The sequence below is a fragment of the Sparus aurata genome, chromosome 2 (assembly GCF_900880675.1).
Source record: "Sparus aurata chromosome 2, fSpaAur1.1, whole genome shotgun sequence".
In the NCBI taxonomy this organism is placed as follows: domain Eukaryota; kingdom Metazoa; phylum Chordata; class Actinopteri; order Spariformes; family Sparidae; genus Sparus; species Sparus aurata.
Window position 1 is genome coordinate 4,861,985 of NC_044188.1, and position 25,032 is coordinate 4,887,016.

The window sequence follows — 25,032 nt, forward strand, 5'->3', positions numbered from 1 at the left end:
CCGGCATCCCAATAAACACACACACGACATTTGTGTTGCTTAGGCTAACCTTAACCCACCCCCAGAGCTACATCCCTGGTCTTAACCCCAATCCTTCCAACCTAAAATGACCCCTCTAATCCTCTTAAAGAAGTAAGAAAAGGCAAAATGCCCTCACTTTGCATATGTGCAGTCTTATTTCTACCCTTAAGAGGACCTCAGAGTAATTGAAATATAACGCACACATGCTCAGGCACTTTGCGCCAACAGGCTTTAGGACCCAGTGCTTGAGTTGTAATAATAAGGTGGCAGAGCTGAGGAGCAGCGCAGAGGATATAGGGAGAGGTAGAGGAGGAGAGAGGGGGAGAAAGAGAGAGAGAGAGAGAGAGAAAGGAAGAGGGCTGTGTTTGGGAAAAGTCAGAGAAAAAAGCTGAGAGTGGCAGAAGAAAGTTGACACCGTGTGAGACGCTCTGCAGCCGCAGCGAGGATTAATCAAAGAGCCTCTCCTGTCTGCGAGGAGGAGGAGGAGGAGGAGGAGGAGAGCCGAGCCGAGCCGAGCAGGATGCGAGAGGAGGGGAGATGCTGTGTAGGGGGAAGGGGAGTCTGACAGAGAGCACACATTACTGCTGCCAGGCTGCACAGGTGCGTTAGAAGCATCTGCATGCTCGACGGAGGTGATGCCGACAAGTTTGTCTCTGTAACTCAACGTGCACATCATCATCATCTCCTCCTCTCTCACACACAAACACGTGTAGGACACACAAGCGGTCCATGTATAGGCATCACACACACACACACACACACACATACACACACACACACCTTCTGCACATGCCCACGCGCAACGCAAGCAAAGCAGTGGATCCGTGCGTAAAAGCATTCAGAGCGGTGGATGGTTAAACACTGGGACCGTGTGGATTCCCCCCCCCGTTTTTCTTCTCGGAGGACCGGACAGGAGGACAGGAGGACAGCGTCTAAGGTAAAGGTGAGATAATATTTTAAAGGAGCACAAACAACTCGCTGAGCTGGAGCCCTGTGTGTCACTTTGTGTGAGGACAAAAGAAAAGAAAAAACCTTGAATTTATCGCGTTCGTGTTTCCTGTTCTGGTTTCTTTGACTCTTCTCCAAATAGGTGTATTATAACACTGTGTATTAACCCACTGTAACGTGAAATACTCAAGACACATAATTCGCTTTCGCTTCTCTCTGTTATTGTTCTGTCACCCCCCCAACCCCCACTGCTCCCCCTGCAAAACAACGTCTGCAAAATCTATTTCAGGTCTGGAAGAAAAGAAAAGAAATGAAAAAACTAAATATGAAAGCATTCTCTACATGTACAATAAGAACGCAGATTAATTATAACTAATTATGAACCTTTATTAGGCTTTACAATGTATTATTTATTAGTGTGATTTATTTACTTCTTTACTTTGCTTTTACGAAGACACTCACAGCTGTAAACATGCCTCCAGGTCTATCATTTTAAACATATATTGCCATTATCGTACCTTTTTTAATCTCTTATATTTATTAGAATAACAAATAAAATACTAATACATTTTTTCTTTTATATAAATATATGAATGGCAGTCTGTAAAACCCTCAAAATCTAAGATAGTAGGAGTGGAAAGTATGTCCACATGTTCCCAGAGGTGTAAAGCTCTTATTGTGTAAATAATTCACATTTTTACAGCGTGATTCACTTTAAACATGTTCAGTGCATTGAGCTTGCTTTTTTATAGCTGTTAAATTAACCCTAATAAATATAATGGTTGGTATAATAACAGATTATAATGAATAGTATTCTTGATAAATTGCACAAATTCATCAATATTACAAATTCTTGGTGAACCGATGTCCCGTGGGGAAGACAGTTAACCTGCTGATGCCTTGTTAGCGCCGTCATTCGGCCGGTAATCTGTTATTGTGTACATTTCTTAACGCACTTCTTCTCCAGAACTAGAAACATGCCGTCACTTCGGTATCTTTCAGCACGTGACCACTGCAAACTACACATTTCTTCTTCTACTACTCGTGTTTTTGCTTCCACGTCAGAGCGTCTCTTGCATATTAAGTGAATCTCTTGTCTTTCAATAACCGAATCGTGGATGATATTGAATAATTAATCATCTATATCTGTTTCGTGGGGAGTGAAACTAATTCAATATTGCTGTGTTTTAATGAAAAGAAGGAGCGGACTGATATCATCGACTCTCCACTAGGGAAAGCTCTCCAGTTTTTATTATAAATCAAACAGAAAATTCATCATTTCACTGTTTTCTGTGTATATTTATGAAGATGTAGAGGACGTGCTGCTTTGGAGTAGAAGCCCAACAGCAGCAGAGAATACACACAGCTCTGCTCTATTGTTCTTGTTTGTATACAGCAATGTATCGCCGTGTGCTGACACATGAAACCGTGGCACGCTCATGCAGCATTCCTTGAAATCCCAGACAGCCTGACACATCCCGCATCCCTTAACATATATTTTTTCCGGCAGAAAATCTGAAATATTTCCGCCTCCAATCAGAATCTGATTTGTAAAATGTGTATCTGGGTGACGGCAAAAGCAAAGGCGGTCTGGAGTGCTTTTAAAAGGACGCACAGGCCTTTTTTTTTCTTGATAACATTCCTGATTAAGAGGCAGGATCTGTTCTCAGAGTGTGTGTGTGTGTGTGTGTGTGTGTGTGTGTGTGTGTAGGTCATTGTCAATTAGAGGCCAACAAACATGCCCTCCCTCTGTGATGATGATGAGGCTGTGTTATACATCATTGCTCATGTAAAGATCTGTGAGAGGCTAATTACCTCACTCGGCTCATTGCTGCACACATTCCCCCAGCAGACAACTGTTTCGGCTACTTGCGAGGACATTGTATTGATTATTTTTGTTCCAGTATACTTTATCCAATAATCAATAAAGCAATACTGTTACTTGTATACGTTACGTGCAGTGTCAGTGTGAAGTTCCACGTCATTTATTGATGGCGGTGCGTGCGGGATGAATTAAGGAGTCTGAGAAAGAAGCTTCTCTGCAGTCTGGTGCTACGGCAGTGGAAACTTCTGTGCTACTCGCCAGATTTAATCAATTTTACCGCAAAACCCTCCTCACACATCCCATTTGTCAGCTTGTAATGCTTCCTGACAGGATGCTTTCTGTTGCTCCTCTGTAAAAGATAACAACAACTTGGCACAGGATTTTTGCCTCCTCAGACTTCCTTTCATTTTGCTGACGTTGAGCAGTTTGTTCTCTGTGAACCACCAACGCAAGATTGTGGATTTCCTCCTGATATGAAATCCCAACAAACTTCCCAACAGAGGAAACAGGCAGAAAATGGCAGGGACTGAGTACACAGCCATGGGGTGCTCCGGTGTTGAGCACTCGGGTGAAGGAGGTGATTGCAAGTCCAAAATGTCTGCAATCTGTGTATGAGGACGTTCATTATCCAGTTGCAGAGTGTGGCAGTCATTTGCAAGAGCTGAAATCCACAAACGGCATTCTGATGTAGGGGTTGTTATTTTCAAGTTGTGTGAAGACGGTGTGGAGGACAGTGGATATGGTACCCTCTGTCGATCTGTTGGTACTGAATACAAAGTGTTCTGGATGTGTTCTTTGTCTGTTTTGACGCAGGTGGAAACGCTCTCCTGTGAGAGGAACCGTTTTTATACTGGGCAGCAAGCCGCCAATTTGGCCGTCCTTTTTGCGGCTCGGTCCGCGGATTTAGACAGAAAGCGGTAAATTGGGGGTCTGTTGTGTTCCGCCAATTTGATGCTTCAGAGGGTACACTTTTCTCCTCCTCCATCGCTATGTAAATCCGAGCCGTCAATGTGCCGGCAATTGCGTGAGGTGGGCGGAGGTGTCGATGACGTGCGCTGTTGTGCGACCCGCAGCCGGGGAGTTTTAAAACCAGGAAACAGCTGATCGCAGCAGTCAGTCCATCACTTCATCCGCGGACGTCAAGATGAGCAACTGGACAGCCGCTGAGCTCCAGGAGATGCTAGCGTCTCCTCGGTCTCTGTAGCTGTCTTCGTTGTCCGCTTGTTGTTGTAGCGGCAAGCTACGAACGGTCGCTACTTTCAAATTAAAAGCCCCCCGCTAAGAACCCAGTTCTAAACTCCAATGGGGTGCAATGTAAAGCTCTTATTTTGAAGACAAATTTGAAACGCTTCACTGTTCATGCCCAACTTCGTGCTTCACGTCACGTCACATGTTTACGCCGACCACAGTGGCGGCTTTTTGGAAAAGAAGGATTATTACACCTCCCTTTTAGATAGACAAGGCGGCACATTGCAGCCTTTACCTTGCTGCAAATGTGCCACCTTTTCTATCTAAAAGGGGCTAATGACTTCCTGATCGGCTCATCACTTCACAAACAGGGATGTTATCAGGCCGAGCAGCTTTACTTATATTCTCAGGAGGCCGCCGTCATGTGGATTCTGACAGTAGACTTTGCAGCTGAGGTTTTGTTGAGGTGATCAAAGAGAGCTGTGATGGTGTGGATCACCTGCTGAGTGTCTGTGGTGTTGTTGGTGTTGAGGTCCCTCTCCGGTCTCCTTGATAGCAGCTCTCAGTCTTTCTCTCACCTCTCTATCCATCCAGGTCTTCTAGTTTCCTTCGTGAGCGCCACATCAGCATCACATTTACGGGCGTATGATGTTACTGTTCGTGTTTATTCCTCAACACTGATGTGGTTCTCCCGTGTGGCAGCAGCTCTGAATCATTCCGTAGACTCTGAACAGTCCTGATCTGTCCACACACGTTTGACACTTTTCATCAGCTAAGAGAAAGTGGGCAGGAGAAACATAACTCATGTCAATGATGACGCAGATTTATACAGGGTAACAAACTACTACAGTTAATCTGATTTATCTCAACAATAACAGGCTGCTGTTAGCGATCGTTGACATCAGAGGTTTATTTGAAGTTTATGGTGGAAAATAACCCTACAAAGTCAAAAATATAATTTGGGTGGGACGAAGATGGACAGCTAATTCATTTTTTTAAACTCTCTGTTGCAGTTGTCTTCCTGTTTAAAGCAAAACTCTAGGCTTTTTTTGTGAATGTACCCAAGTCAAACCTTCGTGTAAAAGCATAATTACGACGAAAGAGGCAGTGTCCTCCGAGTTACGTCGCATTCGGAGGTCGATACTTCTCGACTGGCAGAACAAGCAACTGCTAGCGTGAGTTGTTCAAAAACTTTCTTTTTAGTAAACTCTGTGTACACAAACAATGTTCTCAATGCTCGTGTTCATGTGTAGAGACCCTGGTGATACTACGAGCAAAGTTTCATGTTGTGTCGAGCCTTCTTAAGCCCTATTCACACGGGACTAGTACTAAGTGATTTAGAAATGACCCCACCACGTCTGTGTTTCGTGCGGCGCAATCGCACGGGATAAGCGAAGTCTGTGTTTTAACTCGAATTTACTGACATTATCCCCCGGGTCGATCGCACCGGAGCCCTCGTTGGAGCAGCACAACTGTTACAACTGGATATTTTTGATGTAATAATAACTGGTGAGCCTGTTGAAGGATAAAACAATGTTCCTTACCGCATGCTGCCATGCATGTAATCCATCTAATCATCTTTCGAGATTTCGCTCTTCTGATGAGCCTCCTGAATTTGCTCCCAAAATGCTGTCAAAACTTTAATTTATAATTGCCAACGCTGCCTCCATAATTCTCGACGGGGAAAAAGGCAGAAAAAAAGGCAGTGGAAAACACAAAAAACCTTAAGAAAAAACAAAAAACGACCCCAAATCACAGAGATGCCGATTCGCACGGGACTAATATTATCACATGACCTCTGTGTTTGGCGAAATATGGGAGGTAATTTGCAGTGGAATTTTTACTTTACAAATTACGGACATGGCAGATTCACACGGGATTTAGATCACAGACGACCTCCGCAATTATTACAAATTACTGGAGGTTCCCAGGTTATACTAGTCCCGTGCGAACAGGACTTTAGTGTTTTAAAAATAGCGATTTCGATGCTAACATAAAAGTGCCCGTAGCACTCCCATTGAAAATGATTTTGACCTGAAAACGAAACTACGGTAAATCTTAAAAGTGCCTCTTTCATCGTAAATATGCTTTTACATGAAGGTTTGACTCTTATACGTTCACAAAAAAAGCCTAGGTTGCATTTTGGCGAGAGTTTTTCTTTAAATAAGCGGTTAAGATAACATGTTGATAATTTTGGTTTAAAAGCTGTGTTCAATGCACTTTGACTGCCATTTTAAAACATGTAGTGGCTTATGTGTTGGTACACTGTGTGTTGTATGTTATTGGGTATGTTCACGTGTACACAACAAGCTTTTAAGCAGCCTCATCTTCCACGCTCAGCTCTGGTTTTTTTTTTAGACACACTAACATCCACATACAACCAGTGCACATCCATACATGTAACCTCTGGGGAAAAGTGAAGTGAGCAGCTGTAGAAGACACTGAAACGTGTGTGTACGTGTCACACACGACTACACAAACCATGCAACATTGTGAGGTACAGCCAGTCCCTGTGCAGCGAGTCCCATGTGTGTGTCCGGCGATGTATAACATGGAGTACATCATACAACACACTCTGCAGAGACGCTGGAGCCGTTTGCAACATATTGCAGTTTTCTCATTCCTCGGGCCTCATTGCACTGGAGCACCAGCTGTGCGAGATAGAGTGTGTGTTTGTGTGTGCGTCAGTGCGTTTGTGTATGATGTGTGTGGTTATGTACGTGAGCATGTGGGAGGCAGGACATGGAGGGCTTCAAAAGGTTTGTTTACCGCGCGCGCGTGTGTGTGCGTCTGAAAGGGCGAGATGATGCAAAGCCGCAAAGAATTACATGCACGTTTTTGTGAGTGTATGTGAGGGAAGCGAGGGCGACTGTGTGTTTGAGTGCGTGCGTTTGTGTTTCTGGGGTTAGACTGGGCCACACCGTGCACTGATTAATGAGCTCACACTGTCATGCACACATTCTGCACAGGGCGGGGGGGGGTTTTCAAGTAAACCCAACGCCTGCGCGACTGCGCTCGTTTGTTATTATAGAGTAATTCTGTGGAAATTATCCGTCCTTTGCAGTCTAATGTGACAGTAACACATCCTTACTGGAAGGCACTGCAAGGCTGGAATTATCCCATCCAGTTATTATCAAGCCGAGCAGAGGAACAGTACTGAAATGGCAAATTAGCCTCTGCTTCATTTATCCTGCAGTGAGCACTCCACTCCATGGTGAATTTGTTTCCATAGGAACATGATGTTACTTTGGGTTTCACGAGCTACGCGAGGCGCTCCACGTCGCCCGCCTGTGTTCTGCTTATCTTTTTCCGTTCACTTTCCTCTCTGCTCTCGTCAGTCACTCCACACAGACAAGGAAGAGAGAGAGAGAGAGAGAGAGAGAGAGTGAAAAAAGGACTTGGAAATGAAATCAATAGGGCCATTTAGCCGCCACTTGGGTTTTTCAGATTTTTTTGTTTGGCATATCTCGCAGCCTGCTCTGCTCTGCTCCGCTCTTATCAGGCTGACATCGCCGTTCTTCAAGATGTCTTTTTTATTAGAGCCTACAGGCGTTCACAGCTCCAATTTCCTACAGCCACACTGTGCCATGTCTTTTTTTTTCCTACAAGTGAGTTCACTGTATCTGCATCTCCCCCATCTGTATCGGCTGAAATATTACAGCAATTACTTCCAGCTCTGTCGTGAGTGTGTGTGCCGAGAGTCGCGTCAGTGCGAGCGAAAAAAGACTGCAGAGATACTGGAAATCTATGTAAGAGTCAGCAGCAACAGTTCTCTGCGATATTTCACTTCGGTTGCACATTTCAGGGTCTTAGGCACCGGCTTTATTTCAGGCGGCAAGTTAAGACAAGTTTTGAGTTTCGTACATTGGCTGAATCATGAGGGAGGGAAGGGCGTCGTGTGAAAAACAAAAGTAGAGGGATAGAAGTAGTGGAGGGAGGGCTGAGTAAATGTGCAAGCTAAAAACAGAAAGAGATAGCGAAGGAGAGAAGAGGAGCTCTTGTAAAAAAAAAAAGTGATGGTGGTGATTTGCGGCGGCGTCCTTGCAACCTTCCCCGCTACCTGACTGGATGTTTTATGAGCGTCGCAGAATCAGAAAAAGGAGGCAGGCTCATAATACAGCTGACAGAAGTCTTTTTATGGTGGATGAGCAGAGGTGCAGGAGGGAGGGAGGGAGGGAGGGGTGTGTGTAATAAAGCTGAGTGCATCTCTCCTGGAATGAAGCTGCAGCGATTGGGAGGAGGGGGTGCAGAGGAGAGAGAGGGGAAGGCTGGCGAAGTGCTACAAATATTAGCGTGTGAGCGAGCGCAAGTGCATGCGTGCAGCGCGTGCAGCCATATGTCCACATATGTGTGTGTGACGTGGAGGAGGCAGTTCAGCTCGGAGCTGTTGCTGACGTCAGTGTGTTGAATGATCACTCAGCTTGTTCGGTATGAGAGGCACTAGCCCTCCATAAAGGGGTGTGTGAAGAGGAGGGGAGGTTTGCACAGCGAAGCAGTATCAGCTCGCTGAGCAGAATGCAGCCCTCAGCACCACGCCGGCCCAAAGACACCCAATTATTCCCGTTTTTTTCCCCCCCCGCGCCGTGCAGCGAGGCGTGCAACAACGAGTCATTGAATTGATCTCGATGCCTGTGAAGCACTCTGCCATGCAGAATGAATACTTACTGATTAGATATTATGGAGTTTGTTGAAATGACACTCTCTTTCTACCGGGAATGAAAAAAGACCCTCACCACACACTGCTGAGACTTTTTTCCCCTCATCACTTTGTCTCTTGTCAGCTCACGGTGGCGTTTCTCCCCCCACTCACGCTAATTTTAGATATTCTCAGATCGGAAGTGAGTCACATTTGAGTTTAAGATAATCTTTTAAACTCACTACATAGTGTTTTCATCACTTATCACTTCCGTGCTATTGAGCAGGTTCACATATGTCCAACCATACATCCATTTTCTAAGCAGCTTATCTGTGCAGGAGGGCTGGAGGCTGTCCCAGTATGCATTACGTGAGAGGCAACGCACACCGCTGTTAACACATAAACATTCACACCGTGGCCGAACAATATGCAAAGAAGAATCATTATGCGATTTATCTGACGGGTATTACAATTGCATTTTAAATCACAGTTTGAGGAGAATTGTAACATTTCATTTTGACTGACATGTAAAGGATGGAGTGGTTTTTGTTGTGACACATTTTGCCGTTCATCACAAAATTGCAGCTCCTGCAAATTTGGATGCTACATTTGGACATTTCGATAACAATTTGAATAATTGCGCAGTCTTGGTTTACACTAAGCTAGTTCTTCTGTCTGTTTAGTTAATAAACATAATAAAAACTGTGCATTACAGTGAAGCAGTTGGAGAGGTAATCTGATTAGTCTGTTTAAGTCTCAGCTGTTTAAAATCTTACCAAGTGTTGGAGCATTTCAGTGAGATAAAGGAATCTTATTTTAAGACCAGATTGGTTTTTTTTTAAAACCAAGAAGCATCTTAAATCATTGTTTTTATTCTTAAGTTGTATTTTCCTCTGTTGTTGACAAGTTTGAACCAGTGATATGTTTTTTTATTCTATTTTTAGGGTGCAGTATTCAAAGCGGGCCAGGGACAGTGGATTGAAATGATCGTTTTAAGCTAACTCCGGCTAATCAAAGAGTGCTATCCCTGTAAAGACTAACAAAAGAAAAGAAAAGAAAAGAAAATAGCTTTGATTATGGCTCAGAAATAATACATTTCAACCAGGCAGATAGTATTTCCTGAACATCAATCAAATCAATGTGTTGCGATTGTGAACACAAAATACATAAATACAGTTCGACGATGATCCGTTGTGCTTTGTGATCCGCTATATTGACATTTAAAATGCACAATCACAGAGAGATTTAAGTCTGTTTTCATCTTCCGTCAAAATATTACAAAGGACTTTATTTTTATTGTCCGCACTAAAACTCAATGTTGATGTTTTCAGATGTTTTCAGACTGAAAAAGTACCTTTTTGAAGTAAAAATAAACAAAACACAGAAAAAGGTGCATTTTGAACACTAATCAGCAGCTACAGACCATCAACCCAAAGCGCTTTCTTATATTTTCCACTTACAATAAGAATAGATTCTTATTATCAAGGTCTCTAAGCAACTAGAAAAGCGACCTGTTGTGTTTAGGTTCCATTTTGCATTTTAAAAATAGCATCTGTTAATTGTACCTTGGCTACCAAAACACTTGAGTCTTAAATGAGAGTGTCAGTAATGCTCAGGCCAGTTTTTCCAGCACTGCAGCAGCTGATAACATGCAGAGTTCCAGTGTGTCCCATCATGTCCCGTGTTTCTGTCGGCTGAACGCATGTGTATTGATCGGAGACGTAGTGCTGAGTTAGCGAGCTGCGTGCCAGGAAGCTGCCACACGTCCTGCACACTCACACTGGTACTGACTTTACTACACTCCACCTTATTACCTATATACCTGCACTGTTGGAATGAACAAGGATTTTAAAGGTCCGCTTACTGATATTTATGATGATATTTGTGTGTTTTTTTGTGTGCCGTGATGTTGTTTCTGTGTCATCTGTTCCCAGATATTGCTAAATTCAGCTAACCACACAAAAGGTTATTAATTAAGCGAATTCTACCAGTGCAGTTTGAAGGTTTTCACTGTGTAAAGTCTTTTTTATGGTGAATTAATATATCATATTGTGGGATCAGTGGCAGATAGCTTTCACATTAATTAATTATTGTAAAAAAAAAAAGGAAAGAAAATGAATTATCATCAGAGCCCCGGGCTGCTTTTCGGGGTGCAGCGAGTCTGTGGATTCCAGTGGTTAGAGGAGAAAGAGGAGAGTTTTGAGGTTTTAATCTATCTGAATTAAGATAAACACATTTTAATCTCACAGATTAACCGTATTAGTTTGAATTAATTATTCAGTTTTGATGGGCTTTATAAAGACAGTCATGGGGAAACTGGTGTGAAGCCAAAGTCGAGTTATCAGGCAGTTCTGTACAGTACCAGTGCAGTTTTTACTTGTGTTACATGTTTTGGGGAGTCTGTTCACATGGTTTATCTGATATCCATTAAGTCAGCAAAAATACTTGGTTAGGTTTAGGATGAGATGAATTTTGAGTTTTCTGAACTGTCTCTGCTGCATTTTCTGGAGGTTCAGCCTCTTTTTTTCTCAGATGTGCTTCAGGAAATCTAATCTCCACAGGAAGCCTTTCAAAATCACACTAATCTGCTGCTAAATACATTGTGAACGTATATCTTTAGTTTCACAATGAGATCCCCGGCTTCACTTTGGGAATTTGAAGCTGTGATCGGTGGCAGAAATAAATGAGTCATTAAATAAACAAAGCGCCATTTCCCCTCTATAAAGCTTGTGGAGACCTCTTTAAAACTATTTTATTTTCAGAGCTTCTGATATTAATCAGCCTCTTTAAGACAATCTGTCCGGTCACTGTCAACAGGAGCTGGACAGCTGGTTCTGAGGACAGTAACGGTGACAAAGGTCAGAGTTGATGTGGGCTGAATGGACACTTCAGTAGCACTTAATGCTGCGCTGACGTTTTTGGGAGTTGGGGTTTAGCTGTGTAGCGCTGGTTGTGTCTATGTGTGAGGAGAGACTCAGTAACAGGATGATGTGTGCAGAGAATTAGGGTTGAGCTGTAAAGTCTAAATATTTCGTGTGACCTTGTCATTCTCTTAACAGACATCCTCGTCTTCATCGGAGAAGCTGCCCAAGTCCTCATCTGTCCTGACGGCAACATTCTTAACGTGGACATTAAAAATAAATGTCCTGAAGGAGCGCTGCCAGGGCCAGCAGCAAACCCGCGGCCATAAATCAACACCGGAGGACTTTGATTTCGTCATTATCACTTCCTGCGGCAACAACAGAGGAGCAGGCATGTTGTCAGGCCGGCTGACCTGCGGATGTGCAACATAGGATTCTATTTCTGGAGCCTTGTTGCTTTTACAGATTAACTGCCCTCAAATATGGCCCCAATCCGTTCATTGCGCCACTAGTTTGACTGCTGCTGGAGGTCGAGCATATTCAAGCTTCAAAACAAAACCCACCGTGCATCAGTCCAGTCATCTGAAGGCCTCTTTTTTTTTATAAAACTGTGGGAGTGCTCTTTTTTTTCCAGACTCCTGCAGAGGAACAAACATGCAGCTGCATGTCATGACAGCTTGAAATCTAGTTTGCTATTCTCTTTACAATCATCGGAGTCATCACCCATTTCCAAGGGAAAGATTGACGCCCAGTGCCGTCACGCTCAAACTATGACGCTGTGCTTTGATTAAGACTTCATATTAAGAGGGGGAAAATCCCATTGCCCGGTATTTTCATTAGCCTGTCTGGGACTAATCAAGGTCCTCCGTCATCCGAATTGACATTTCCATATTGTATGAGAGAGAGAAAGTAGTCGCGTTAGCATATTTATGAACACTGACACATTCAATCATGTGAAATGGAAGACATGGGGCAGACCCTGAGCCATCAAGCCCTGAAACAAATAGCTTATGACATGTGAGGAGAAGAAGATCTTGAATCCCTCAACGCAACTTCAGTGCATCACACAGCACACGTTGGTGCATTACGGGTAGTTCGCTCTGTCCTAAACCTGCCATGTATTGTTGGGCGCTGGACCAATAAGAAAAAAAAAAATTTAAAGAATAGGATTAAAAATGGATTACCACTGAAACACTAAAACCAGCAAAGCAGCTGCCTTTGCATAAACCCATCGGACACTCTTCAGGGAGACGATTTGCCGACCGATTTGTAGATTACATTTGGTTGTTGATGCGGCGGCCTCTTGTGCGGTTGGTATTAAAAGAGAGGGGATGGAGAATCTAGATGAGCTGGAGCACCCTCTTCTGGGGGAAAGCGACAATAACAGCCGGGCATCGGGGCAGGGACTGGGACCCGGGACTGGTCAGGCCCCTGGTGGGATGTACAAAGGCATCTTGGTTAAGTGTGAGGAGGACAGGGCCTACCCTCCTTTAGCATGGAGGGGCTACTGCGGACATCCTCCTGAGCTTCAGCAACAGCAGCTACTGGACCCCTGCTCCTTACCCCGCACGCTGGAGTCCTTTTACCCACCGGCCCCCATCTGGGGCCACGCAGACTCCCTGCTCAGCAAAGACTACTTGGAGACCACCTTTGTGGACATTCGACCCGGCTCCACGTTGGAGAGGAAGCTGCTGGCCGAGGCACAGGACTTCCACAGCGTGTCGTACAGTATGGATGATGAGGATGACCTGCTCCCTGACTCGGACGTAAGACTTTTTTTTTTTTTATCACATACCGACAGCTGAGCTTGTGTCTTGAATTCCAAGTTGAAAAATCAAGCATTTATTTTAAACTAAATAATAAAATGTTTGGGGAAAGCAGTGCAACTTATTCCTTCACCGCAGATGATCAAGGAAAGACCGGTAACACATAAATAAGGTTGAAACTAACAATTTGTTTCTCAGTTAATTGATTAAGTGTTTTATCGCAAAGGGAAAATAAGATATGGCCAGAATTTTAGCTCTAAACAATCACCAAATTAACATTATCAACAAAGTGGGAAGAAACACATACTGGGCTGCAGAGACGTTTACTTAAGTTAGCATGCAAACATGCTAGCCAGCTCAGAGAAGTCAAATAAGTTAGCAAAATAAACGCGCAAGATATCGAAAATTAATGTATTTTCACACTTATTCTCCCTACCGAACTGAAAAATACAACCACAAGCCGCCTGACTTCAAGTTTATCTCTTTAACCAATGTAAGACTAGCTTACGGCAGACAGTCTTGGTTTGTCTCTGGAAAATCATCTCTGGTTTGGTTGAAATAAATCCTAAATTCACAGAGTAAAATGTGAAAACTCAACCCTCTCCTGCTCCTCTGCTCCTCTCTAGTGGTTGAGGCATAGTCCTGGTCAGAGCTGCAGTAAATCACCTCCAACCTGTCCCTGTGTCCCAGTCTGGTGTCACTGGGAGGCGGCTGATGGCTGGCGGGATCTGAGGTTGCAGTCTAGGCTCTTAGCTCCGCGGCTAACTGAGCTAATAGGCTAACAGCAGCCATTCGCTGCAGCAAAGATAGTTGGCACATTATGTTACCCTCAATATATATTTGGAGCTACGTCCAAACTCTGTATAGTTCCTACAAAATACACTTTTAAGCATCAGAAAATGTGTAGTAAATTGTTTAATGTCTCACAGTCCAACGTGGCATCTTTAAATGTGTCGAAACCCAAAGAGAAGAGCAGCAAATCCTCACGCTGGAGAAACAGAAGCAGGGATTCAGTCAGCATCATCGTCTGATGAATAACTTCAACAATGATTCAATCATCAAAATAGCTGCAGAAGGATGTACTAATTATGTCACCTCTACAGACAAATAATCATCTAATTCCTTTTAAATTATCTTTGTTGTTCAGAGAGAGACTCTCATAATTTGGATAGAGGCTCTGCGCACCACAGAGGAACTTAAAAATAGACGTATGAGCAATGCATTTCAGGGAAGGTAGCAATTGAATGCTTACTGTCAGAAAGCCAGATTACATAAAGCTCCTCTCCCGCTGCCGTGCAGGTAATGACACTACAGTCGCGATGGAGGATGCCAGTTCTATTTCATAGATCACTGAGCAAAGCCCACCCTGGAGTGAATGTAAATTAGCTTTAAGACTCTTACAGTGGTCATGTGATGCTTTGGGAGTCAACATGAGAAATTATATGTCGTGAAAAAAAAAAAAAAAAAAGAGTAGCTGCTGGTTGTTTAAATTATAATGAAAAGTCTCTCAGCAAGGTTAATTCAAAAGGTCCAATTACCCGCTGTGAACTGAAAGGCTGGAGGCTGTTTAACAACTATTACTTTGATTAAGAACACGAGCGAGTGGACAAACACACTGCGGTCGCACACGCCGTTAAAATTAAGAGCAGTTGGCTGCAGCAGAGTTTAGGTGAAGAGTTTGCAACCACAAGGACAAAAGAGCAGAACAGCGCACGAAATAACTATTTTTTTTTCATGCTCATTCTGGATGCTGGCGGTCGTGCGGCGATGCAAAGGCGCAGGCCGGCAGGTGGGAATAAAACCTTGCAGTGACCTCAAAAAAAAAAAGGAGCAACACAACATCTCCTTCTCCTTTGTTCCACTTCAAACACTCAGTTAAAGGACTCAGACTTTCCCTAAAACTCCTTCGTCGCCTCATGCTGAATTTTCACTGCAGGGCTGGTCAGTAAATATGATGTCAGAGCAGGAGAGGGAGGTTATCTGTGGTATCTATTGCCCTGCACCTTGTCATTATCAACAGAACTTAGCAGGGCAGTACGGCCTTAAGTGTCTCCACAGGTTGGTTGTATTCTTCTGTGTTCTTTTGCAGCTTAGTCTCCCTTTCCTGCAGTGTGTTGTCTTTTCCGTCAGGGCCATCGTGTTGCTGTCGGTTTGGGACAGCCTCACCTGAGATTCCTCTGAATCTGCACCCGTCGATCAGTGTCAGGGACGTACCGTTCGTATTTTGACAGACAGACTCGACCTACAATTGGGGAAAACATTTAAAAATAGTCCACCACTTACGTTCTAGTCCTGTCTCATCTTTTAAAATGATCTATTTTTAGCTCGGGGAAGGAAAAAAAGGTCACTGACGAATATTTTCTTTAACAAAATTAGCACAGCGTCAAAACTGCTTCGTGTCACCCAGAATGATCACAGATGATCACAGACAGGACAAGCCAAACCAGGACAAACCAATCCCAACATCAGAATTCAAATAACCTTGTGAGGTAATCCTTCAAGTACTGTTAGTCATATGTTCTCTGATTTATCCCCATTTGATCTTCATCTAATGTTTAAAAATCCCCCCAAAAAGAAAAGCTTTTTTGAAAAGGGTTGCTGGTGCACGAAGCATCGGCTCAAATGTTTCAGGAGCGTGTTTGGAAAACGCACAATTATTTTCACGCGGAACATAAAACAAGCAGAGTAACGCGACGGGGGGTCGGAGCGAGAGAGGAAGTCAGATTGAATATGCAGCTGTTACAAAAAGATGCGTGAGTCATGAAGCGCCCGCGGTCAGGAGAGCTAGTGCACATCCACACTAACCTCATTCAGTCACATTATTTTACAGGCACCAGCAAAGTTCTTACAGTTGTTGTGGAGGACGTGAACACAACATAACAGAAAGGCTAAATAGAGTTATGTAAAAGCGCATTATCTGTGCATGTTCAGTACAGCTTTGTGTGTAGAGTTGAATGGCATCGAGCAGAGAGGTTAAAGATGAAGCTCACCGAGAGGAGAAACATTGGTGGTTCCTCTCTGGAGCCGGTGTATGCTTGTATGATTGTCCGTCCTGGGCTACCGTAGAAACATGGCAGACCCTTTGAAAGACGACCCGTCCCCTCTGTAGATATTAAAGTCTCATTTTAAGGTAATGAAAGCACAATCTTTCTTAGTTCGGGTGATTTTACACTTACGGGATCAGGATTACGAATCACTGAATCACATTTCTGGCTAAATATCCCTCTAAATACTACAAATTGCACCTTTAAAGCATATTATCTATGCATGTTTCATAACAAATACTCAATACTTTCAAAATAATCACCTGAATTAATGACTGAGCTCAGAGTCTAAAGGGTCGGTTCACTCAAATTATAAAAAAACATCTCTCACGTATCAGTTTTAAGTGGAACTACTAAATCGAAGAAAACTGCTCCAGAGTAATGCAAACATTTTTTTTTTCTCTCTCCGTTGCATCGGTGTAGAACAGGGGTTCTCAAACGTATCACTCAAAGATCTGCATCTATTTGTTCTTGATTAGCAGAAACAAAAACAAAAAAAGGAAGGAATGCACAATATACACTTGAACACAACATGAAATCTGCAGAAAACTCAAAGACAAATATCTCTAAAAGCTGAGCAATCGAAACTTAAACTATCTGCCTGGACGGATGCCGTTAGAAGCTTTCTTAACTTCCAGGCCCTTTAACCTGAACTCAACCTTAAAGTGCACTCTGTTTGAATCCCAGGACTCATCCATTGATGACTTCAGTGATACGGACAGCGAGAGCAACTTCCCTCTGATGATCCCTCAGGACTACCTGGGCCTGGCCTTTTTCTCCATGCTCTGCTGCTTCTGGCCCCTGGGCATCGCTGCCTTCTACCTCTCACAGAAGGTAAACACACACACACCGCTGACAAGATACATCCTGGCACTGTAGTTCACAGCCAAGGGTGATTTTGTACCCTGCTCGGTGTGTGTGGACTACCAACAGGTCCGGCTGGTAGTCTTAGAGTGTAGACAGAGGGGGATTACACCTAGATTTGCAGGATTATACCACGGGAGCTTTGAAACAGCAAAGAGCTCAACGATCTTAATCTAAATCTAAATCTAAAGGAAAGAATGTGCATTGTAGTTTTATTTTACAGTCATTCAGTCCTCTGTAACAGTCACTTGCGCGGTTTACAGTAATTTGATAGCTGAGATGATTCGACGGAGCAGGTCAAAGGGAGAGGGGAACAACACCCCCGCACAAACTATCTCATCAGTCACTATTACAACTGGCAGCGCTGAAAATCCCTCAACGCCTCTATCTCCAGTCGCCAGGGGCCCCTAGTTTATACAGGCATCCTTCCAGCAGTGCGGGCGAAAAAAAATCCCATTAACGCTTTTGCAAAGCTAAGTGGCAGCAAGCTGCAAAGGCCTTTTGATCAGATCAATGGCCTTCATTAAGGTTTAATTAGAGTCATAACAAGAAGCCCCAAGGTGATAGATTTCCAATATTGTTGAGTGCTACCTAAAACAGGGGTCAGAGTCAAAGACAAGGGCTAGAGGGGAGGGAGGGAGGGAGAGAGGAGGGAGAAGTGATGAATGAGGCACAAACGGCGGGCGTGATTCAGAGATGGAGCATAATACGGGCTTAGCTTGTGATTCGAATGAGTGGAAGAGGAAAGTGGAGGCCGAGGAGGACGTTGACAAATGATGACGAATGCCCTTCTCTCCTCTTTTTTTTTTTTTTTAAATCCTTATCTCGCTCTCCTCTTCTCCTGCAGACCAACAAGGCGTCGGCTCAGGGGGATTTTCAGGGGGCGAACGCAGCGTCTCGCCAGGCTCTGTGGCTCTCGGTGCTCTCCATTGTGTTTGGGATCATAACGTACATCTGTGCCATCGCCGCGTTGATCTCCTACCTGTCTGGAAAACCACCATAAAAGCACGGATTCACACACACACACATATACACACACACACACACAAACACACACACACACACACTTCATGTCGACATATCACCTGTAAATGTAAAATAATCACAGTCTTTGTCCCGTCTGCACTCACGTCACATCTTCCACACCGAGAAACTGGAGCAGTAGAGAATGGACGATGCTGCTGTGTAGATCATTATCACATCTGACTGGATTAGGACATAATTCTGCTCAGAGGACATTCCTCGCACGTGAAGAAGAAGGACTGAAAAAGAAGTCAGACGTCAGACAGGAGATTACGTCTGCAAATGGGACTTTTATTCTTAAGTTACCCGTCATCCTTTACATCTGTGCTGTGGCCGTCATCACACGTTAATCGTTAACCGTAGTAAGAGAAAAACTGTGACAACAAATGCAGATGTTATCACAACACCGTAGACATCACCGTCACGATAACAGCGGACGAATAATGAGAAGCAGAAAGACAAGATAGGGGGTACTTGTGGCCGTGTCTGCCGGGGAGGAGCAGCGCGGAGGGCAGCGCACAGCGATGGCTTCTTCAGATTTATGAGAAGGTCACGGCAAGGACGTAGCATCAGCAGCGGCGAAATCCTGATGGAGCTTGCTGTGGGGAGGGCCCGAGCGAGCGCTGTCGCTGGCGGGGTGAAGGCTGGTGATCGTTTCAGAGCCCCAGAACTTTATTATATTTTTAAAACATGCACGAGGGGCCAGAAGCAATAACCCTGAGACTCGAGGATGGACCCGCAGGGAAACACCTCACATGTACATCGATCAACCCGTCCTGACTTCACGTTCAGCGTCACTCATTGTTTACCTGCAGAGAAGACAGATTCTGCCGTGTTTATGCCAAGTATCTTTACGTAGAAAAACACAAAAAGAAAACTAAATGAAAACTACAGTAGTGCCATTATATAAGAAAATGAATACAAATGATGAGCTTGTGAGTCTTTAATGAGATGCAGGGTCGTGATGTGAGACGTTGGCTCTGGATTTAGAAATGAAGGAGCTGCTTCTAGTCAGCGCCGCGAAATGACGACGGAGACAAAGACGTGCAGACCTGCAAGGAAAAGTGCCAAAAATATAGAAAAAAGGTTTTATTTATATCCTTTTATTAGCTGTTCCATTAATAGAAGCTACCTAGACTGCTACTCCACCCTCCCCAAATATAGATTCTGCTATTTTCTCCTCTGAAAAGAGGAACGAAACCCTTCAGGAACTCGCTTCTTATTGCCGTATGACAAACTTTTGATGTTGTCTACTTAAACTTCTATAAACTAATACTTTGTTCAGACGAGCAAATGGGTAAAAAATATATATATATATATGTTGCAAAAAATAGCCTGACCAGACATCTAACGTTCAGCCATGTGACGCATGACTCAGTAAAAAATCTCCATTTGGGTCACAAGAGAAACCTGCATGGCGAGCTGCTCCAAGCTTCAGTCACTTCCTTCATTTGGTCCTGAATTATCGCAAAAACAGCTTTGATACAAGAAGAACCACTCCGGCCATATTGGTTTGAGCTTAAATGTGCCATTAAAGGGACAGTCCACCCCAAAATCAAAAATGCATGTTTCCTGATACCTGCAGTGCAATTTGTCCAACTAGATAGTTTGGGTGTGATTTGACATTGTCTGCCTTCTGCCTTCAGTCAACAGACCTTGTTGTGAGTAGTGTATCACCGTGCAGAAGGAGGCGTGCTTCTACTCACTGACGTGGCCATAATAACTATGCTACATAATCTAGCTAACGTTACAGCTCAACTTGACTCTTGACATCCTGTGCCGTCGAGAGCCGAGACTCATCAATGAGTAAATGCATGTTTCCTCCTGCGTGGCGATATGGAAAGAAAATAGTAGAAAATATCAGGGGTTAATAAAAATCTTTCTTCAAACACATTTTTCGGAACAAATCTAGATGGACAAACATCCACATACAGGAGGAAAATTGCGTATTTTTGATGTTGGAGGTGAACAGTCCACTTAACAAAACTGTGAATAAGGGAACTCCAAGTAAATATTTTAAAAAATGACTAAGGTGAAAAAAAAAGTGAACGTTTTCTATTTAGATGTATAGTTTTTATAGAATCCACAGCTGAACTACAAATAACTCAAAATACTTTTGTTTTCTGCAAACCCAGTGTTGTATCAAGCTGATGATAGATTATGGTCACTGTACCTGGTATTTGTAGACACACCTGTGATATGTCAGTGTCTAACCCCAGTCAGCTCTCACTGCTGACGTGCTGTGACGCAGCTGCACCGACACACCGTGTTGTACAGTTCTGACAATCCTGAACCATCCCGTCTCCACCGGACACTTCTGTCAGTGAGCCTTTGTTGTTACAGCTGAGTTACCACCATTATTATAAGGAAGCATTTACTGTGGATTACATGGACTGATTATTCTGTCATGATCTGTCTCACTTGTTATAGATAACAACTGGGCACGGCGAAGTGAGTGAGTCAAGGTTGTGGCAAGCGAGATTTATTGGTACAAGAGATATTATTTCCCAGTTGACACCCTTGTATTACATGTACATATTAAACTGAAAGAAGAATCAATGAATCCCAAATAAATGCACTTGTTTGGTTCATTTCCCCTCTTTTTTTGCATTTCGTTTAATCAAAAATGTTCTGCCAAAATCATTCACTTCAACCACAGCACACCTGACTCCAACTGAACTGACACAAAGGTAGCCCAGAGTAGTCGCTAAATATTTTATTACAACATCAGTACATGTATACATTGTTTTAAAAAAAAGCTAATTCTTCATCAGAGGGTTTTGGAGTATCGCCGCTTGACAGAGTCTCTGTAGAACTGGAAGATCTTCTCTGATGCTTTCTGACTGACAGCTATACACTGCTGCAGCTGTAGAAGAAGAACAGTGAGTGTCTGTAATAATCACTTCACATAGAGCCGGAAAAATCACCATCAGACCAGCAGCAGCTCACTAACAGAAAGCACAATAATGACAGAGACTAGCAAGAACACAAGAAATACGCTGAACAATGTTGCAGCATTTCTGGAAAACAAGAGCATTTCTTAATTCATTTACTGACCTCATGGACTGAAAATGATCCTTTGGTTGATGACATCATCACTCTGCATTCTTTACTGTCAATAGCAAATGTCATCAAAGCTCGACTTTCCTAGTGAGGGCGGAACCAGACGAGAACAAATGTAATAAATGCAGCGAGGATTACGACAGCGCTGACTGTTCTGGAAGAACGCTAAAATGCACAAGAGACATTTTGAAAAAGTCATGCAAAGAAATTACTGATAAAAATAATCTGTCACAAGGCATTAAAAGGAGTCTTTGCCTGCAAATGATGGTGTAATTTGGTGTCCCCATTTTCCTCTGAATCTGCAGTGTTTGACTCTTTTTCTACATTTTCCAGTGTGTCTTTACAACTATAACAAAAACAGGCCTGACCCATTATTAGTTGAGACATACAAGGTTTTCATGAAGTGAACTTCATAGTGCTGCAAAACACACAATTACCTTAAGTAAAATAACTTAGTGCATTTATGAGACTGGCTCCTCTCAGCTGATTGATTAAAATGTTACATGTGTGATTTATTTTGTCCCTTGAGGACTTAAAGACCCTTTAAGAGCAACAACCACTGGCTGTTCTTGTCGATATCAAAGAGCTTTGGGCTGTTGTTCAACACAACACAACACAACACAACACATGATTTACCTTCTCCTGAGCTGCAGTGGGGTCTGTGATGATCTGACCGTCTGCGTCGATGGCGCAGGTCACTCCACAGAACAGGCAGCTCATGGGCAGGCCTGCGTCCATCAGAGCCATACAGGCAGCATTCAAAAAGCAGGATAAGAGCTGAAGAGCAGGTAAGGAAGAACACCCACCAAACTAAGGCAACATCTCAATGTCCTACAAGCAGATTTTAAAGCAACTTAACAGCAGCGGGAAGTTTGATTGAAGGATACTGAACCATCATCATGGAGCACCTGAAGAACAAGAGTGAGAGAGGAGCGAGGATGAAGCGTCAAGAGGAGAGACGCCTCACACGTCTCTCGCACACATTGCTCTTGTGATCGCTCCCGCACACCTGGAAAATAAACAAATGTAGGGATAAATACTTGATTCAGACTAGAAACTAACTGCCTCACTTATTCCATCTTGTGGTGTGTTGTGGTGGGACAACTTTGGACAGCAAGGCTTTAAAATCAACAGTTAATGACCTCCAAAAAACAATTAACATTTACATTAAGTAAACTTGGAGAGACATTTTGTTTCTGTTTCTCTGTTCTAGAATATTAAAAGGACAAATTATCACCCACATAAATGAAAGATTTAAACTACAGGAGATGCATTACACTCCCAGTTAACAAATCGAAATAAAGCTACATGATGAGAATTTAGTTTTTTTATTTGGATCATCACTTACTGGGCAGTCCCACTTTGGGCTGAATCAGCACCTCCAGTGTTGCCCGGTCATAGATTTCCTTGCTGACTTTGACCTCGGCTGGTCCGTACACTCCAGCCAACACACTGGTGTCTCCTTCACATAAGAACAACAGAGGAAATCATTACACAGACAAAACATAATTGATCCCATTCCTCAAGGGGGAAATTATGATCTGCTCTAAACACAACTGAAAAACGAAAGAATACAGACAATAACAGATCAATATGAAGTCTTGAGGGGAGAAAAGCATAAAAACGGCTAACATTAAAGTGTCTACTGCAGATGGAGCATCTCAGCTGAGAGGAAACACACCATCAGCATGACAACGAGTTTCATCGGATGTAATATGCAGTTACAGTATAAGCTAGTTACAGGAATACAGAACAAATCACAAACTATTGGATATTTAAACGAATCACATTCATCAGAGAGCTGCTACTGCTGCTTACTGTGATTGAAGTAAACTACAACTATCAGAAAATCTGATTTAAATATGTAACACATGGGTTACTGAAGAGTTTTAATACGTTGTTTCACTAACGAAAGGTTCGTATACGTTGCATTATCTGAACATGTTACCTAAATGACTTGAGTACAGCGAGTTTTGACTGATTGTACGCTGTGGAATATGCTAAAAACAGCCTGAGTCCGGCTCCTGTCTGCCTCACAGCCGGCTAACATGCTTCATATGTGTCGTTACCTTGGACGAAGGACGCTGAACCGTCAGGTCGAGACAATAAACTCTGTTCACAGCCAAACTCTCTCAGAGAAACGTTTGAAGAGCCGCACACCTCCATCACGCTGCTATCACGGCGGAAAACCAGCTCGTCGCGGGAGAGTGACGTAGTATGTTTTCCTAGTTTAGGCCCTTCCTGATGACGTAAGGAGGAGGCGGTAAAACTTGAATATCCCCTAACTGATGCTTTTAAATCATTTAAATGATCGATGTGAGTATCTATATATGTAAGAGTGGAATCATACAGATCTGGAAACAAAATTATATGATCGTAAATATATATATTTTTTAAATGTGTACTGGTATCGGTTGGCTAATGGCTAGCTTTCTAGTGTAACTCCACTAGCTACTGTTGTTATTATTACCTCCAAATAATGATATTAGCTACATCAGTTTTAATTGGTACTAGTGCAGTGCCCGTAAGAAAAATGTGTTCCTATAAAAAAGTTAGAGGTTAAGTAGCTTTTTCATGGATGGCCAAATGAGGCTGTGTTTGAAGGTGGGACGTCAGGGATATTTAGGTTTGTTGTGAAATCCGATATTCCAGGTATAATTGGCTCTTTTTGACTATTTTTGATTTTGCCATTATATTTCACCTTAAAAGCTATTTACTTGGTGTCATTATTTTCAGCACAACCTCACATGTGTGACTACAGTTATTTTTTTATTTTGACATACTGTATTAACACAATGGACCTAACATCACAAAATAAAAACATAAAATCCGAGTAGAAAAAGTTAGATTTTTTTACTGTGAAAACCACAAATATGTTTAACAAACCATTTCTTTTTACTTATAATGCAAATATAAATTGTTGTTTGCTAAATTTGTGCATACATTTAAAAAATTTACAAAGATGTAACTATTTACATTTAAATGCAGGCAATGCTCAGGTCTGCCTGTGCTCCTTCCAGCTGAATGAAGAGCTGCACTGCCTGCTCCACATTCAGCAGTCTCCTCATTGTTCTGACTCATTAAACAAAAAACCGACTCCACTACACACTAAACACACTACACCAAACACTACATAACACACTAACTATACACACTAAATGTCACAAATCTCTCAACTCTCAATATCGCTGTCTCTATCGCTGTCTCTACACCGACCGACGTTGCCTGTTAATCATCCGCCTCCGTCAAAGTCCTTCTACAATAGTAGAACGTCTCCGCCTCCGTCCCTCCCACAACTTCCTGTTCCTCAACAACCAAACTTGCTGCTTGGACACGTTCGTGACAAAAGCCCGTTTTTACCGTTTCTTCCTGCACCAGACACAAAGCAAACGTGACGGCGATGTTCGCAAAAAAGCGTGGCGGACATTATTTACCCTCGGTCCAGTTTTGGATGTGCCGGTGGGTCCTGACTCTTGACTAGAACATTTTCTAAGCAGGTTGAAAACATACAAGTTTTTTTTTACACAACTTAAAGTGAATCCACAGTTATCCAGCATCAATGCTGAAGATCATCCAGCACAGACTCGTGCTGTTGGGACAGTTAACATAAACACACAGGAACAAACAGCAGCTGCATCTTAATGAATGTTCAGGAATTATTAAATAAATGCTGCTGGGAAATAATAAAGATTCATGTTTGAGATCAAGATTAAAGCAAACACTGCTTTAGAATTCAATATCAACAATTCTGACATGTGGAATGTGGTGACATTTAATTAATGTTAAGCTGTAA

General features: G+C 43.0%; 2 protein-coding genes across 5 annotated transcripts; one reads left to right on the top strand and one right to left on the bottom strand.

The window, feature by feature from the left end:
* The first annotated feature begins 287 nt into the window (after nt 1-287).
* On the top strand, nt 288-20,767 carry tmem91 (transmembrane protein 91). Of its 4 annotated transcripts, none has more exons than XM_030403938.1 (4): nt 288-964; nt 11,678-13,245; nt 16,977-17,123; nt 18,001-20,767. In XM_030403938.1, the coding sequence occupies exons 2-4, from the start codon at nt 12,811-12,813 to the stop codon at nt 18,154-18,156; spliced, it is 738 nt and encodes a 245-aa protein (XP_030259798.1). In that variant the 5' UTR covers nt 288-964; nt 11,678-12,810; the 3' UTR covers nt 18,157-20,767. The 4 variants fall into 4 exon arrangements, with proteins under 4 accessions (XP_030259798.1, XP_030259791.1, XP_030259817.1 ...); XM_030403931.1 differs by having other exon boundaries at nt 288-958; XM_030403957.1 differs by lacking the exon at nt 288-964 and adding an exon at nt 2,031-2,053.
* On the bottom strand, nt 20,643-23,466 carry exosc5 (exosome component 5). Its single transcript, XM_030403968.1, has 6 exons — nt 23,309-23,466; nt 22,588-22,701; nt 22,127-22,248; nt 21,876-22,016; nt 21,234-21,323; nt 20,643-21,042 (listed from the first exon to the last, which is right to left on the bottom strand). The coding sequence occupies exons 1-6, from the start codon at nt 23,403-23,405 to the stop codon at nt 20,947-20,949; spliced, it is 660 nt and encodes a 219-aa protein (XP_030259828.1). The 5' UTR covers nt 23,406-23,466; the 3' UTR covers nt 20,643-20,946.
* Between the last annotated feature and the right edge of the window lie 1,566 nt (nt 23,467-25,032).

What these genes read in the sequence shown, in the direction of transcription:
- tmem91 (XM_030403938.1), top strand. Translation starts at nt 12,811, where the DNA reads ATGGAGAATCTAGATGAGCTGGAGCACCCTCTTCTGGGGGAAAGCGAC. An exon ending in ACCTGCTCCCTGACTCGGAC is followed by an intron (nt 13,246 to 16,976) that starts GTAAGACTTTTT and finishes TTTGAATCCCAG; the next exon opens with GACTCATCCATTGATGACTT. An exon ending in CCTTCTACCTCTCACAGAAG is followed by an intron (nt 17,124 to 18,000) that starts GTAAACACACAC and finishes CTTCTCCTGCAG; the next exon opens with ACCAACAAGGCGTCGGCTCA.
- exosc5 (XM_030403968.1), bottom strand. Translation starts at nt 23,405, where the DNA reads ATGGAGGTGTGCGGCTCTTCAAACGTTTCTCTGAGAGAGTTTGGCTGT. An exon ending in TGCTCCATGATGATGGTTCA is followed by an intron (nt 22,017 to 22,126) that starts GTATCCTTCAAT and finishes CCTGCTCTTCAG; the next exon opens with CTCTTATCCTGCTTTTTGAA. An exon ending in GATCATTTTCAGTCCATGAG is followed by an intron (nt 21,043 to 21,233) that starts GTCAGTAAATGA and finishes CTTCTTCTACAG; the next exon opens with CTGCAGCAGTGTATAGCTGT.